This window comes from Homarus americanus, unplaced genomic scaffold, assembly GCF_018991925.1.
Source record: "Homarus americanus isolate GMGI-L3 unplaced genomic scaffold, GMGI_Hamer_2.0 scaffold11150, whole genome shotgun sequence".
NCBI lineage: Eukaryota > Metazoa > Arthropoda > Malacostraca > Decapoda > Nephropidae > Homarus > Homarus americanus.
Window position 1 is genome coordinate 876,192 of NW_024720555.1, and position 18,715 is coordinate 894,906.

General features: G+C 36.3%; 1 protein-coding gene across 1 annotated transcript in view; it reads right to left on the minus strand.

The window, feature by feature from the left end:
* The window catches only part of LOC121860580 (F-actin-uncapping protein LRRC16A-like), a 185,545-nt gene continuing 166,830 nt past the window's right edge, over nt 1-18,715 (minus strand). The window contains 4 exon segments of the mRNA XM_042357746.1: nt 1-3,657; nt 6,568-6,635; nt 11,699-11,878; nt 16,385-16,495. Coding sequence (XP_042213680.1) covers nt 3,523-3,657; nt 6,568-6,635; nt 11,699-11,878; nt 16,385-16,495 — 494 coding nt within the window. The 3' untranslated portion in view covers nt 1-3,522.

The following is an 18,715-nucleotide window of genomic DNA, read 5'->3' on the forward strand; positions in this document are numbered from 1 at the left end:
TTCATAGGAAATAAGTTTTATTAAGGCAGTAGAATAATTGTAAAATATAAAATATGACAAGTAATATATTTACACTGCAAGGGTAAAACATTGCGCACTGTGACGAAAATTGTGGTCACATAATTAGGCTCTCCAGTCAAATTTTCAGAAAGAAAGAGGGAGGAAAAGAACTTATGGGAGAACTTGATACTATCACAACTCACAATGACCACAATTAGTTTCATTGCTAGCTAATCATGGCACAGGCTCTTAAGATACAGGCAAACAGGGACACCAGTACTATGACATTCTTTCCAAGTTTAATCTTTATAAACTATTGTTTGGAATATTACACCAACAAATTGTCTGAGCTATTATTTTAAACATCAGGTAACCTAATCCAAAATTCACAATACTGTACGAGAAATGCCATTACATGTCCCTGGCCCTAATCTGTGCTGCTGCACCTCACAAGCACAACATTACGGCCATACTAAACAAGATGATCTTACCACAACAATTCTTATGCCATTATGCTAGTTAATAATAATAATAATAAAAAAAAGGCTAACAACAGACCTATTAGACTGGCAGTAGACTGTACAGTTTAAAGTTCATTTATAATAGTACATCAAACAATAACTGACAAGATGAGTGTGAAAAACTGATGCTACATTCTTAAATATTGTTTTGTGTAAATATAAAAAAGCCATCAAATGGCTACAAAAACTCCTTACAAATACTGAAATCAATTTAGATATCTACATTAATCTGCACCTTCAAATTATTACAACTGAATGGATTACTGAAGTGAAGATGACTACAAAACTCTACATGACGTAGGTTAAAACAAAGCTTAAACATTAACGTGAAGGGCAAGATGAGGAGTGTCCAATAGCTGCTCACCATGAGGGTCAAGGGAAGGTGCTGTGGTGGGCTCTTTAAGGAATACTACTACAGTGGCTCAAGGAAGGTACTCAAGCTGAAGTGTTTTTTCTTCTATGTCTACCTACATTCATCTATACAAACATTCACAATACTTTTTTGATTTTTAGAAGTATATTGTCTCTTATGAGCACTCTGAAACAACCCATAGCCACTGCCCTCTTTGTACTGCCTTATTAAAGCCCCAACTCATCAGACATATCCTCACCAACTTCTTGAAAAAGTAAAAGTGCACAAGGGAATTTCACTTCAAGTCTATTGTTGGTAACACAATTGTAATTTCTCGTCCAAACAGTGATTGTATAAAGCTCAAATATTGTCAATCAAGATTCTTCTCAGGAACAAGAATATGATCCTGGTAACTAAGTTGCCTAAGCATGCATTAAATGCAAAACGCCTTTGCATCACAAAACACTTAAAATTAATTTAAATATCTTAGCTACAATTTGTTTCCAATTATTCATTTCTCATCCAGAATTGTAGAAGTAAAATACATTATTCACAATATTCTCTCCCAACATAAAAAGTCAGAGGAGTACTTTAATAATTTAAAAAGGTTGTCCTGCTTTATGTTGAGTCTCTGATGACAACCTATCTTTAAAAAATGGTTGTGCACACTGTCAGTCAACCATTTAATCACACAAGCATAATTCATCACAGATATACCACATCCTCTAATCATAAGAATCTTCAAAATTAACACAATAAAATCACATCAGTAACACATCTAGAAATAAAATGTTTCTTTTCCTTAACAGAAATAGAATTACTTTCCCCCTATATCTTGGCACAAAGTTCCTCCTGCCATATTCCCACACAAACAATAGATATACATAAGTTGTATTTCTGGTACCGAGCAAGCAAGCACGCAACTTGTGGTTCATTAACAATATCTATATTCAGGCAGGACGATCCCACTTTATACACTTCTGTCCATATTCAAAGGTTTTAAGTTAGCATAACAATGGTATTTTGCAATACATATACAGTAAATTCACTTACAAAATGTATGCAGAAACTAATATCACAAAGTACTTTTTCATAAAATGTGGAACTATTAATGCTGTGCACTTTATATGTTACCAGTTTCTATTTATATATAATGACTGTATAAGTAAATGCAATAATCATCCATCTACTAAAAGATTCTTTTGAAATGCTTGTTGCCTTAGTATATTTCACTAATCACAACAACCTTGAAATATTCTAAAAACTAATGCTCAAACAGTGCATCCTGAAATACAGCCAAGATGAAGGTAATCAATAGTCTCCCTTCATTAGCAATTGACAAAAAGCCGCCAGGAAGATATAACCGTTCCCCTCCCTCCCTCCCCCCTCCACTCCCAACAGCTTCTGTACATGAGTGGCGACTAATTAATATAAAATAAAACACCTACCTTACTATACAGAGGTTCATAGCCATGCGAGTGGTTATGTAGTTGTGCATATTCCTAATACTATTTAAAAATTTCCATTAAGCAAAATTTGCAAATTAATTATTAAATTGAGTGCAAAAAATATGGTATCAATCATGTATATTTTAGTACTATACAATAACATGGAATAAACTTATTTTATAGGGTACAATGACCTCCTCAAAGGGCCCCTTTGGAATTCTTCCATCAAAATCCAAAATCCATGACAATCCTCATTTTAAGTAATTTGGAACAAATCAAATTTACAGGTGCTTTTATATGTAAATCTCCCATGGACTACACATCTCACATATTGCACTTGCATTACTATTTAAATATCTATCTGATGGCAACAATAAAACCTGGAAATGACATGCATCGAATACATGCAACCACTGACCCCTATCAACGCAGGGGTCAGCAAAATTAGCACAGAGAACGGGAGAGCTTGGTGACATACAATTTTTTTTTGCTTTTTACATAATCTCGTCTTGCTCATGCTCCACAGCATTTTGTGCAAGTTGTACTTATTGAACAAAAATAGAAAGAAAAGTATCCAATGTTGGCAGTGACCTAAACCTGACACACAAAATACTTCATTATTAATGCTGGCTCTTCTAGTCAAACAGGGATTATTGCGGCCGTAACACACAAATCTAATATGACTCTTTGTTTTCTTCTTTAAATGCAATGATTGAGCTACATGTCCTTGAAAATGCATTCACTTCTTTATGTACAAGTCATATTGAGTGCTTCAACTCTCAATAACCATAAATAACTGTAGTATAACTATATTTGATTACTTCATAATTCTGTATTCCATAGATATCAACAATATGCTAAGATTCTATACAACGTGTGGTGGTGTAGAGACATGTCACAGCCTTCTGAAGAAGTTTTCCATCATGATGCAACACCAATACCTACCACTTCCTTAGTATTAATATTTTGCTGCTTGATAACAGGTCAATTGCCAGAGATTGGATCTAAAACAGAGTAAGATACCAAAGAAGCAATCCCCTGTACTGTACTTCTATAAGAATTATGACCTCTCGACGGCACGAAGACGTCCACGAATACACTATGTAGAAATGTGCTTTGGGAAATAGTTGCTTCAGTCAAATGTAAATATTTAAATTCACTATACAGAAACTTGACTCGATCCTTAAAATACTGTACTGTACTATACATTGACAACATCCTCAAGAGCAAGGTCGGTGGTGAGAACGTGCTTGTGTGAGGTCTGGCGGTGTAGCGGCGGGGCTGAGGTAGATCCAGCGCCCCCCCGTTCACCGTCCACCCAGGTCTCCTCCAGCTCCTGTTGTGAGATAGAGTGTTGGACTGGTTAACCTATTATTATATAATTTTCGTTGTGGATAATAAAGTAATAATACAGTACCTCTGTACTAAAATTTTCTCAATGACCAAATCATCAATAGAAATTCAAGTTCAATATTTTGAGAGAATTTATATTAGGAAGAACATTCAACAGTCTGATCTCCATTGATAAATAATTTGGAATTTAAGATTTAACTTAGAGTACTTAAAACTATTACTTATAATTAAAATCTAGATTCTGCACTGTTTATCTGTATTTAAGTATACGAGTACATACAGAAATATGTTGTGGTATAACTATATACACTCAATAATTATGTATACACCTACAACGACCTTTAGTAGCTACTGTTTACTGAAAGTTACAGAAACAGTTCCTCTCAACACATACAAAGCATTAAAGCAACATCCATTACTAATACTTTCATCTAATTTATTTTCTCAAAAAAATAATCTTACATGTTAACCTTAAAAGTCAAAAGATATATTTCTTGACAAATTAAAAAAAAAAAAAATAATCTTACATATTAATTTTGGAAGCCAATACAAATATTTAGAGAAATTTAAAAAAAAGAAAATCAACTTAATTTACATAACATTAATCATTAAATTCCAATTGGTTTTGAGATGTAAAGACAGAAAATTTACAATGGTACCAAATACACTCTAGTCCACACTTTCCTCACATATAAAATTTTGGGTATACAGGTAATATATTTATTCCAGAACAGATACGAGAGAAGATTTAGAACCTGTAAAGTGTTGATCAGGGAAACGGGTCAAAGTTCATCTAAAAGGTCACTGGTCTGTCATCCTAAGAGGTCATAACCTAACCTATTGCAAACCTAACCTAACCTAGCCATTAAGTTCCAGATCCATTAGCACTTGAGGCCATCGTACTGAACCATTCTTAAGTTAGGTTACAATTGGGCCTATAGGAACAAGGGCCTATATCACTAGTCATCACTCACAGTTCTGTCGAATTAAAATGATAGTGAGTGACCAGAATAATGATACCCAACTTCCATCACCTACAACCAAAATAATGCCCCTCACTCCCTATACTTAACCTACAACCATAATAATGCCCCTCACTCCCTATACTTCACCTACAACCAAAATAATGCCCCTCACTCCCTATACTTAACCTACAACCATAATAATGCCCCTCACTCCCTATACTTCACCTACAACCAAAATAATGCCCCTCACTCCCTATACTTAACCTACAACCATAATAATGCCCCCCACCACCTATACTTAACCTACAACCATAATAATACCCCAGTACCTAAACTTTCATTTCCTACGACCAAAACAAACCTTCCTCACTTTACCCTTTCACCCTCTCTTGGTTAGACAATATCCTGTATATGGGGCTTCACTTGCTGGTAACCCTGGAGTACTGTTAATAATTTTTACTTATCCCACACCCTCAACTAAGTAATGAGTCTATGTGAACTTGTATTTACCCTGTACAGTAAACCCTCGAAGATCTGGACCAGGGAAATCCGGATTTCGGAAGATCCGGAAAAAAAATTGGGGGGTTCTGGGCTAAGAAACCTCTAGAAGTTTCCCTAAGAAACATTCCCAAATCAGAGCAAAGAACGTTTTAGGCCCGTGGGCGCTGCTTGACCCGTCAGTTGCTTGGACACAGGTGCCCGAGGAGGTGGGAAACATAAACAGAGTTGACAATTGTTGTTTGTGGGAATATTATTTCATTCACTCTAGTAATGATACAATGTTTCTTATTATGTTATCACAGGTAAAGTCATGATTCATATATGGTAATTTGTTTATCACTACATTAGTACTGTATTTTTGGTGTTTCTTATATAATTTATTATTCGCCGGAAAATTCGGACAATTGGCTTTTCCGGACAGGTGGTCCCCCCTTTTAGTCCGGATCTTCGAGGGTTCACTGTATTTAAATCTTTGTAATCTAAGTTTTATAACCCACTAAACTGACATGGAAGCTCCAATGCAGTTATCCCTCCATCTCAAAAGTTTCTGTTTAACCTTTCATTGTCTTCCTAAGTCCTCTCTGCTAGGCCTATCTTTCTAAAATCTTTCCTCTAGACCTACCTCCCTGCTAGGCCTAATTCCCAAAGTACTTTTTGTATAGCTTCCTCTCCAAAGCACTCTCTCTCTACTAGGCCTACCTTGACTGCATTTTCCCTGATCTAAAAATAAATAAATTCCACCAAGCACACCTATGATGCCAATTAGTGTCTTGGTACACCATCTTTAAGAAACAAGTAAGGTGAGGAGTACAGTTTAAGAGAGGTAGGTTAAGTGCCAATGAGGTTCTAGGGAAAGAATTAAAAAATAATACTGACTATCTTGAAGTTGATAATTATGTCTTAAAAAGAGAAATTCATTACAATCACACACCCAAAGTTTAACTCCAGAGAGTACAAGAAACTAACCCCTTGAGTACGAGGACCTGAGCCATCGTACTCAAGAGGTTGACGACCCTCTGTGTTATCAAAAGCACTATTATTTATTTGACTATAATTACCACACACATCAAACAGCTACTTGTATTAACAGCTTAGCAAGGACTGACTTTATATTTACTGCAGAAACTAAAGTGATTAAATTGATAGGCTCAGGCAATGGCTACATAACAAATCTAATAAGAGTGCATAAAATTATTGTAAAAATGCATAGCTGGTATTATAATAGTACACAGCTGGTATTATGATAGTACACAGCTGGTACTAATAGCAGGTACTATAAAAAAAAAAAAAAAAAAATAATAATAATAATGCCTAAATGGGTGTTATAATACTACATAGCGAGTATTATAATAGTACTGTTACTATAATACTTCACCACAAGTATTATAAGACAGCAGAATAAATCATGCAGGGTGTATGTAGTATACCTCTAGCTGGTTGCTTGTGAGCGTCGAGCGCCGCTTGTCGAAGATTACCAGGAGCTCGGGGGCCACACCTACACAAATAACACAAACACATACACGTGCACAGTCAGTGACAACTAGAACAGTAAAAGCAGAAGTGACAACACCAAGTGAGGCTAAAGCAGGGTGGTGCATGACTGGTAATGGTTGTGGTACATTACTGTTAGTGGTGGTGGTGTTGTGGAGTTACACCCAGATCTTTAAAGGTTCCCATGTTTTAAGTGTTACCCTAAATTGGAGATGTGAGAAAACATTTACGAATTCATTATTGTTGTAACATAAAAATAAATTCCAAAAGTCCAAAAGGTTTGTTCATAGAATTTTTCCATCTACGGGAGGACCAAGGATATACGTGTAAGAGGCCCACTTGTGTGTGTTGACTAAAATTGTATTGAATTTACACTTTAGCTTTCTGTTTCATCTCTCGTCAAGGAAAATCTTTTACATGGATAAAAAATTATCTCCCGTCAGGTAAGAAACTGAGATGTGAGGTTTTTTTTTTTTGGTGTAGTGTGTGTGTGTGTGTGTGGGGGGGGGGGCTGTATTTACAGTGTTTGTTGTGTAGTAATCAGACCATCAAATAATAATAATACAAAAATAATAGATTCTCAATAAGCCAAAACTTAATAATAATAATAATAATGAGTGCCTGGCATAATAACACACTGAGGATATGAAAGTATTGTTAAATCTACTTCTTAAAACAAACTACAGAAATTATGACAGGGAAGGACAGAAATCTACCTGTTCTGCTGAAGTGGGAAGAGAGAGGGAAAGATGAGAGGGGTGGAGATGGAAGGGAGATGGAGGGGGAGGGGTAGATGGAGGGTGGGAGGGGGAGGGGTAGAGATGGAGGTGGGGAGGGGTAGAGATGGAGGTGGGGAGGGGTAGAGATGGAGGTGGGGAGGGGTAGAGATGGAGGTGGGGAGGTAGAGATGGAGGTGGGGAGGTAGAGATGGAGGTGGGGAGGGGTAGAGATGGAGGTGGGGGGGAGGGGTAGAGATGGAGGGGGGAGGGGTAGAGATGGAGGGGAGGTGGAGGGGGAGGGGTAGAGATGGAGGAAGGGGTAGAGATGAAGGGGGAGGGGTAGATATGGAGGGGGGAGGGGTAGAGATGGAGGGGGAAGGGGTAGAGATGGAGGGGAAGAGGGAGAGGGAAAGAAGGGGGAGATAGAGTGGAAGAGGTGGAAGGGGAAAAACAGTCAAGGTAGGCTATAGACACTGCACTACAGTACTTTAAAGAACTACTTATGATATTTACTCACTACCACTAGATCTCCATCACACACTCTAACTTCTTCTCTCAAAATACTACATTAAAAATTACTTGAAGCTTAATTAAAAAAAAAAGAGCAAGAGAAATAAAAAAGAAGTGAAGAAAAATTTACAAAACCAGTATCTACACATTAAAAAATTGAAAATAATACTAACTAAAAATAGAGAGTAAATAAGAAGGCATACAGCCCCACAACAATAGCTTCTACTAGCAGACCATCTCCATCCACCATAAATTGTCCAGCCAGAGAAAAACTTCACAATTCCACCCAGTCCTTATAGATCTTAAACCTAACCTTACTATCAGGATTAGGACCTAGTATTAGTGGCTCAAAGTCCTGATAGTCTGGTCTTAGGATAAGGCTGAAGGCTCTGTGACCTTAAAACCATCCACTCCGACCTAAAACCACCCATTCCGACCTTAAACCACCCATTCCAATCTTAATCCACCCACTCCGATCTGAAACCACCCACTCCAAGGTACAGCACCATAATTCTCATTCCAAGGGGCTCTAGATATCCAGGGTGTTAAGTGTGAGAGAGAACAATAAAGAGTACTACTGTATAATGTAGAGTGAAGGAAGTACTGTACTTGCTGCTCTGCTACAACTTGGTGCTGTATAAATGCTAGCTACAACTGGCTCTTATTATGAAGGTACCAGAACAAGCGGTAGTGAGTCCATAGAGCTAAATAAAAAGACTAAAACATTTCTTTCTTGTATACACTGATCTGGTCATGAACATTGTCTTTCATTTCCACCTATGGTCATGGTTGCACAAGTGACATCTATGAAAAGTTAAGTGGAATTAGTGGTTGTATCTGTGCATCAGTCCCAAGACCTACAATGAAACCCACCCTGCAAAAATGTAACTTATTGGATGTAATAGGAGGTATATCTATTTACAATACCAATTGGCCGATGCATGTTTATAATGTCGTACCTATATGACATCTCAAACCCTGTTCTACCACAGTCTTCAAACATGTATACTGACCCTATATTTAATTTAAGAGGTGTTTTAGTCTCACAATGTTTCAAAAGGTTCATTGGTTTTTCAATGGCCTCGGGTGTACAGTATAGGGTGTCTATAAATAATCGGACCCATTTTAAACATTTATTAACTTAAAAAACATTATACTGTAAATGGAATACTGTACACCAATTTTAATATACTTGATAAACAACTTATATATTTTTTTCTTTCCCTTATGCATTATGTTCTATCTAGAATATTTTTTGTTGTTACTAGGTTTCAAAATGGGTCAGATAATGTATGGACACCCTATACTGTCCATCTAGGTTTCTAAGTTGTAATGAGACACAAAGAGGATGAGACTGTGTTTGTGTTTTAAGATTGACTTACACATTCTGCTTATCTTTCCTCGTCTCTCCAATAGGCGTGATGATGGACACAAAACAATGATCATGGCCAAGTGTGTTACAAGAAAGAGCTTCATGATAATTTATGCATACATCACAAACACAAGGACTCACAACTGCTGTCATTAAATCATAATAAGATCCAAGTGATTATAACTAGCACCTTGCTCAAATCTCTCATGCAAATAATATTAAAAATCTACAGTAACTTATTAAGGGCACAAAATACTTCAACTTCTCTGGCATGCAAAAGAATCACACATGCCAGTACTGTAGTGCTTTGATTATGCTCACATCCTACAGCCAAATCAAGTCTTATAAAATTAAAAGATATTGGCAGAACTTTTTAATCATATATAAATATAGAGAGAAATGGAAGTTTACCTGCATACAAGTGCCTCACTATTGACATAAGATAAAATATTAATTTGTAGTTACTAACCTGTCACATATATATCAAGTAAAATTCAGTTAATCATATATAGAAATCATATTTCATTAGGCTCAATTTTTAATGAGGATTTCTTATACCACATCAATGACTGGATACTGTCAGATTGAACTCTTCACTAATTCATATTTATTACAGGAATTAACTAAATTTAAAAAACTGAGCCCATTTATGGTCAATAAGAAATACTGTATGTACACCACCATTAAGGTATTACTCCACAAAGAATTAAATTATCTTAATAAACACCAATAACCCCCGATATAGTACTGCACAAGACTCACTCCATGTTACTGTACACCGAGACACAGTAATTTTTTTTTATTTGGGAACCCTAAGTGATTTTTAGGTTCATGTTTATTGCACATCCTAAAACATAATAATCATTTAGGATTCTCAAATAAAAAAAATTACTATGTATGCCAAGAGAAGACTGATAATACCTGTAATTAGTCGAGACACGATAAAAAAAGTAAAAATCTGACCACCATTCTTATTTCTAGAATAAAACATGTGTGTCAACAGACGAATAGAGGAACACTGCCCTAAAGATATGTCTTAACAACCACAGTAACAGTGTCTGAGGTTGTACCATCATACACTGTACTGAACAAGAGTGCATTTATTAAAACACTTTGATACCTAATTGTAATATATATATATATATATATCCCTGAGATTCTCCTAAATAATTATCTTTCAGAAAACAATAATAATTTTTCTAACCACAGTAAAATATAAAATACCTTATCAAATTTGGTTAATACTTCAATAACACCTGTACTGTACTACACCTGTACCTGTACCATGATTTAGAATAACAAGTGCCCCTCAGCCCATGACCTTCAGAGGTGGGTCAAAGGTCGTCATCCAGAGGGTTCGTGAGATAAACCCAAAGTATGAATTTAATGATGGCGAGGGATGGACAAACAGACAGATGAGTCTGGTCCAAGGGATTAAAAAATACCACTAAATCAAACCACTGTTAAAATACAAACAAACACAAACAACATGGATAACAATATAATGAGCCTGAGTCTAAGCTGAGAGGTTAAAAAATACCACTAGATCAAACCACACGGTTAAATGACAAACAATCCATCACACAACAACTCGGTTCTATCAACCTTTAATTTCTGTCTCTTTTTCCTCTCAATCTTTCTGATGCCATTAATTAAGTCGGCAGTTTTTTTTGTCTCAGATTTCTCAGATTTCTCCTTCAATTTTGGTCCTGCTTTTCCCTTCAATTTTCGCTCTGGAGAAGAAGAAGAATGAGGAAGAAGAACAAAAACAAGAAGAAAAGATTAGGTAGAAATATACCTTTGCTCATTGAAACGTAAGAGACATTTTTCTTTGTGAAGTAACTATCATCATCTTGGGAACTTTCTCTTTTAAATAAACTCCTTACATACTGAACCACTTAAATGAATATATTTATATTCCTTTATATGTGTGTGTGTGTGTGTGTGTGTGTATCCTGTCCCAAAAGCATCTAACACCCCAAAAATGTAACACCATCCAGTATCTTTCTCTAACAACATTCATAATGATAGCAACTCCACTAATTACTCAGACTCTTAACTAAGATTGATGTAAATGATTATGAATGACAGGAGTAAATAAAATAACTAAAGGAAAATATTCCCTACATCACTTTGTAAATTTCTATGCATTACAATAAAAGCTTATCATTACTAGAAAACAATACCACTAATAGCACCATCATTTACAGTCCAAGAAAGTAATCAGTGATATAAGTTAAAATACAGTACTCATATGTGTTAAACAAGAGTCTAGTGCCCCAAGATATACAATACCTCTAAACCATAAGGAAAGCAACACCAGATCACAGACATATTCTATTCCCATTTACAAAAATTTCCAACCAGGAATACTAATAGGAATATTTAATTATTCCCGTAGCAATACTATATCACGTACAACCCTGGACTAGGACGGGCTGAACCGACGCACTAAGTCTGTCGTACCGCTATTTTGGATGGTCGTCGGAGAGGCGGAGTTGCGAGGTAGAGAGGTACACATCTTGTTGCCCATGGCCTCCTCGGCGACGGACACACGTGCGAGGGAAGCAGCCATCTCCCTCACGGATCTAACTGGTGCACTTGGCGGCTGTTCATCTTCAGCAGCATCACCAGATTCATATTCACCTGTGACACCGTGGTGGCTCGGTTCAGCAACAGAAATACTTAGGGTGACGAGGGGACTTTTACACTACTGTACTGTACTGTACTTGCACATAATGTAAACAGGCCTGGAAAATCACAAAAAGGGCACAACATAAACACTGAACGAGGGGCAGAGCAAAATAACCGTGAAAAGGAAGATTTTACTCAAAGGACATCACAATGGGGTTGCCATTTTTAATATTCTATTTGGCCAAAGACAGACAATTTTATTCAGCCCATATGCAACCCCATACACAAGGGGTTAGTAGACTATCTCCACTAACCCTTTCACTACAGGGATGCCACAATTTTATTCAACTCAGAAGCAACTCCACACACAGGGGGTTAGGAAAACAAAAACAAGTGTACCAGCTGTGAAATTCCAAGCCTGCCTATACCAAATACTGTACAGTATAGGATGTTGAATCTTTCCCAAACACTATTCTTCTACACCATATCAGGTGCTGGGAGAAATAAGCAAGGAAGAAAACATGTGCATTCTGATCAAAATTAAAGCTTGTGAGATCTACATATAATGTTGAAAATGTAGGAAATAAGCAAGTACTTATAAAAAGTTAAAATAATCTGAGCCCATAAGAGTTGAGTAAACCAAGAAGCCACAAGCATACAGCAAGAATGAGTAATAATTAATTGAAGCAAAGAAATGAAACATATAATATATTTTTATAAGATACAGTCTGAAAGAAGGTTAGGTAAGGTTAGGTTACATAAGTTACGTTAGGTTGCATTAAGTCAGGTTAAGTTATGTCAGGATACTGTCCATTAGTTCTGATTAGGTTAGGTTAAGATTGGATTAAAGTTAGATTAGGTTATGTTATGTCAGGTAAGGTTAGGTTCGTTAGGTTATGTCAGGTAAGGTTAGGTTCGTTAGGTTACGTTAGGTTAGATTCGTTAGGTTTACATTAGGTTAGGTTAGGGTAGGTTCGTTAGGTTACATAAGGTCAGGTATACAATAAGAAGTGATAAAAACAAAGATAAGCGATCAATGAGAAAAAGTCCACATGTATAAAACTCTTCAGCGCTTTGTCTTATATATATATCATAGCAGCCGCACTTCTGGGATCAACCTCAGCTATATACATATAGTACTAAACTAGCTCCTCGACCACACCAAACACTCTCTACCCTAAACTACCTCAGCAAACAGTTAAAACTATAATTCCACACATCTTAATGCCAACCACAAGCTCCGGTGAAGCATCCATCCGTTAGAACAGCATCCGTTAAATGGAGGCTTCACTGTATACATGTTCACATTCTTACATCCACACAGGACAATGACAAAATATTATTGGTAACCCTTAATTGGCAGCTAGTGATACCCGACTCTAGCCCCTGATGATGGCTGCTGCTTCTACTGCTTATTTCCACTGATGATGGCCACCATTTAAGGGCTAAAGACAATGGTTATATGTTACAGGACACATCATACAGAGACGTGGATGAATCATACTGAATCATACTGTAACAATTGTGCTAATATCTGTACTAATACTATACTTAATACTAACAACACAATGTACTAACCGCTACACGATCAAGTCAATAAAACAATGATGACTTCGAACCAGTTTCAGAATATAAACCACAACAACAGTCCCTCTAAATCCCATTCCTCAATCATAGAGAAATGTTCCACAATATTCATTCATCATTCCTTATGCATATTGTTATACCTTCATTAACAACCTAGTAATATCTCATCCTCTCCCTTCCACTCAACATGTATCACCATTCTCACTTGTTTCCTGTACTGTACTTGAATAAATTGCTATGAATTCTTTCTTCTCTTCTGGGTCATCAACTTCCCAAATCAAACTATCTGATCACATTGTCTTAAAATATTCAGCATCAATTTGATCTAGTTTACTAATATTTTTTTCTTCATAATTTTAGCTTCACTTAATTTTTTTTTTCTTCCCCCATTTCAATGTTTCCAATTATTTCAAAACTCCCCATGAACATTTTTTTTTCAGTTAAGTTTCAGTCCCACTATTTTGGTTGGATATTGAGCCTTGGGGAATCTTATGGGCCTATGATGGGGTAGTGTCAAGCTGGTGGGTCAATATTCTGAAGGCCTCCTGACTCACCAGTGCACACATTCCACTCCCATATATTAGGAATGAGATTAAACTGATTGGTTAGGTTAGGGTGACACGCCCTGGGTTATCAACTCTCATCATTTAATTTCCTCTCTTTTCAAACAATAAAATCTTCCTTCTTCTTCAATAAAGTCTTTTCCTCACAGCTTCACTCTCTATATGATTCCTGTATGTCTTCAGTTCTTTAAAGTTTCATGCATCTTAAAACCTCTTTCTTATCAAACTTTTCCCTCTTCAAGTTCACAGCAAACCTGACCTTTAACTCTCATGTTCCACTTTTTCCATTTAAAGTTTGTCAAAATTTCCATCTTTCATTCTTCAACATTCACTTTTACTCATATTTTCAATTATATAAATTAACTCGATATACATATTCCAAAAACAACGAGAATCAATTACATTTAATCACAAACTTAACGGCTAAATTAATATCATTCTCAGACCACAAGATTCTGTTTATATGAATAACCAATAAGTATTAAGATATGAAATACTGCCTCATTACTTTACAATATTTTGCAGTAAGTATAAACATGAAAAACATACATAAATAAGGAAATCATATCCAACTTCACAATACAGCTCCGTGAATGATGGCTACCCAACGAGCAGCACAATATTAGACTCGGTGACTCAATATACAAATGATCACCCAAAAACCACACACAGACTCTATATTCAGTGGTCGGTCAAATGGCCCACCCCCTCTCACTAAGCCTAAGTAGCCCCAGTTTTTTACAGGGCCGCACATGTAGTAGTTAGGTTAGGTTAGATTTTGGCCTGGTAGAATTGAGGCCTATTAAGCTTGGGAGAACACTTGATTTGCCACAACCTTGTACTGTAAAGGGGGGGATTTACTCGCTGGTAGATCTGAAGTATTGTCTAATATATCTGTTATTTATGATAGTACGTACTATATGAGAGTTTTGTGTATTTTTCAGTTAAGTTTTTGATACTATGTACTCAATGTTTCTCTTTCTCTTTTCTCTTCTACTTTTATCTTTCCTCTTTCTCTCTCTCCCTCTCTCTCTCTCTTTCTATCTCTCAAAAATAATTGTTATATTAGCAACACTCCAGGCCGGCCAGGAAGTGCATCCCCCAATACAGCACAGTATTCAGAACACAAGCCATTAATCTTGTCTCTATAGCTACAAGATCTTTTGGTGTTTTTACCTTCAAGATGATATGAACAAAGAGAAAACGACCAAGTTAATACAATCAAACGAAGACAATCAATGAGAGGATGAAAGAACATTATTTTGGTCATAGTAATAACCTTTTCTCTTACTTACTTTGTCTGAAATGAAGCAACAGCTTAAAGCAGCAACAGTTCCCAGGCTTAAACAGTGCAAAGAAGCCAACGTGCATTTTAAAATTACATCAGTATAAGCTAGCCACAGTACACACATGCAGACAGGTAGCACCTTATCGACACTACGATCACAAAATAACAATCAAGGGTCGTAAAACTTTGGAAAATATTAAAATGCAAAATCCATGAAAAAATCAATAACATTAATAATAATAAGTAATTCGACAAATATAATGCAGCTATGGTCTTTCAGCCCTTGATAAATTATTTTGATCACTGCTACAGCCACCACCTTGTAAACATCAATACCACTTCAACCACTATTACTCCCACTACTACTACTACTACTACTACTACTACTACTTGTTCTACCATCATCCACCAGCTAACACCAGCCATATGATATTCCTTTTTGTTAGTGATATAAAGGTTTATTTTTGCACCTTCTCTTCTCACACCAAAGAACATTTTTCATATTTCTCTTCTAAACAACATTTTCGTTTCTCATTAACCACAAGACCACTAACAAAGAAGAAACCAATTGTAAGATCAACTTTAAAAACAAAAGACTAAACAAATAAAACAGTGCAATAGTAAAAGTTAAACAATAATTCCTCCACATTTAACACCATTAACTTTACTTACTTCTCTCAAATAAAAAGTGTTAAGAAAACAAGCAAAATACCATTAATCTCATCATTATTTACAAGATGATGTTGATGTAATTAAAAGAAATCAAGTACTGTACACTTCCTTTACACAAACATTAAGAATCTTTATCTATATTGGTTAAAGTTATTCAACGTTGAAATGACAATTTAGTGCAACTTTTGGCTCATAAATTCTAAATAAAGATACGTATAAAAAAAATAATCAACACAATAAGTCAGTAAAAAAGTAAGTGTAAGTGTGTGTGTGTGTATAAGTTACTAGTACCCTATAAACAGTAATCAATGTTTGTATAAAGGAGTTTTCACCACAGTTTAGTAAGTTTATCTACGTTCTCCAAAGTTTCTCTCTGGGCGTAACATGTTAACAGACCCACTGCATTACCTGATCTGCGGTCTCCTCCAATGACAGACTTGGGTCGTGGTTTGGGTGCGAGAGGGGGAGGGGGCTTAGGTTTGAGGGCGGTGATCACAGGCTTGGTGTTCGGGCTCGGTCCTGAGAAGAACCCCACGCATACGCAAACAATCAAATGACGCACAAGCTTACTCGTCACACTTTGCACACACAAGAGAGAGAGCAGCTTGCAGGATCAATGTCCAAATACATGAGTTGTGATGATCTAACGCTGCTTACTGAATACACTGCCCTGACCCAAGAGTAAATGGCTGATAGTTCCTGGCTATTTTCCCCATACTTTTCTCTCAGTACTAGCCACTATTTACACCATCTATCCTGGGTAAAATCTTAACCTAAACTAACCTAATCTAATCTAATCTAATCTAATCTAATCTAATCTAATCTAATCTAACCTCACCTCTACAAATACTGACCTATTGTAAGTTCCTCCAACACAACATTTCCCCCAAATAGAAACTTGACATATCCAAGCTACAAAAAATCTCAAAATGTCCGTCTTTTCATTCTATAACCAATCCTGCCCCTCTAATTCTATATCATTGTTCTGTTATAGGATATTAGCATGAATTATACCATTTCTCCTGAAGTCTCTATAATGTGTTAATTTTTGTTACCTGTACTAACATATCACAATCTATAATCAATGTTTTGCCTCAATGTACTAAGTCATCAACTATCATGGCATCATTCCACCTTCCTTCACTACCCACAACCTTCCTTCACTACTCATAACTTATGTTTACTCTCATTCATAACTGTCTGTGCCTTCTGTATACAACTGTAAAAAATGCCATGTACTACACATTCTTTCTGATCAACATACTGTACAACATCCTCTCAAGAAGACTCACCTATTTGTCTCTCACTAAATCATAAACAGATATAAAACTATCACATTCACTTCTCTCCCATATTATGTAAGGTGGATCAAGGAATAAAGAAACATAGAAAAATGGAGGAAATGGTATAAGACAATGCAACAATGTAAGTGTACAAAAGTGGCAGGAATGTGCCAGAATGTCAAGTGCTGTATAAATCCTCTCACACACTTTTCCTCATACCTTCCACATTCATTCTCAGTACATATTCAAAACAATCATTCTTCACCCCTTCCCCCCCAGACCAAATAACTCAGGACTAATAGACAGATCAGAGGTGCCTTTTGCCTGTATGATTATCTACCACACCTGATTAAGTAAGTAGCCCCTCTGGTGTTATGGGAAGTGTAAGTGAGAAGAACGGAGTACAGTAAAAAGATGTTATACTAAAAATATGTAAATGAAACCATGTTCTTCAAAACTAGCAGACAGTAATGGTGAGAAACAGGAGTTCTTGAATACCTTGATTGTTGCTAATGTTCATAAAATCATAAGTTGGGATAAGAATGTCAATGTGCCCCCAAAAATAATATGTATGTGAGAAATAACAGCTAAGGAAAAAAAAAAGAAAAAAAACCTAAGACTGGTCATTTAAGTCCTACAAGTTAACACCCACTGATCTTGGCATACCCCTAACTCCCGGGTATCGACTCAGCCTTAATTTTCTTTTCCTTTCCGACGGCTGAGATGCCTATTGTTGCCTCCTGATATATAACTCACCTACGTTCACTAACTAGACTCCAGCTATCCTGTCTCTCTGAATGCTAATGTTCTATCTGACCAAAAACACAACATCAGAAGATTTTATTTATCAAAGTGTCCCTTCTAAACAGCTTGGTAATATTACAAATTAACTCTTCCTCTGTCATCTACTTATTATCTGCATGAGATGGGTCAATGCAACAAATTTTACCCTTTTTAACACTGTTTTTACCTAGTTATTTCTTTGCATTATGATGGTTCAATGCAGCAAATCATGAACACCCAAAGTCTGAATGAACAATATTAGGTCAGGACTCACAAAGGTTCAGGAGTTAACTTTTCCCCTCACACTGTGAAGAGAACTTGTATCTTAAAGTCTTTGAGTAATTTTAAAAACATCTTCACTTCTAGTTTAATATTGTTGCTGATATGAGTCAGTTATAGAGGCCTTCTCGCAATGGCAGACTTGGGGAGAAATTAACCCACAAAGCTCTGGTAGTCCTGACCCTGATCCATGACACAGATCTGACAAGCACATAGCTGACAATATACCCTGACACTAATGATTCTCTATTGGTGGCAGCACCTTCTCAACAACTGTTTATAACAAACTTTTTTAAGCAAGTGGCACTTACAGTAATTAGCAAAATGTAATATTTTCTGCAATTTTGAAAGCCCTCCCTGGCAAATAAAAAAAATTTATTGGCAAAGACAAACT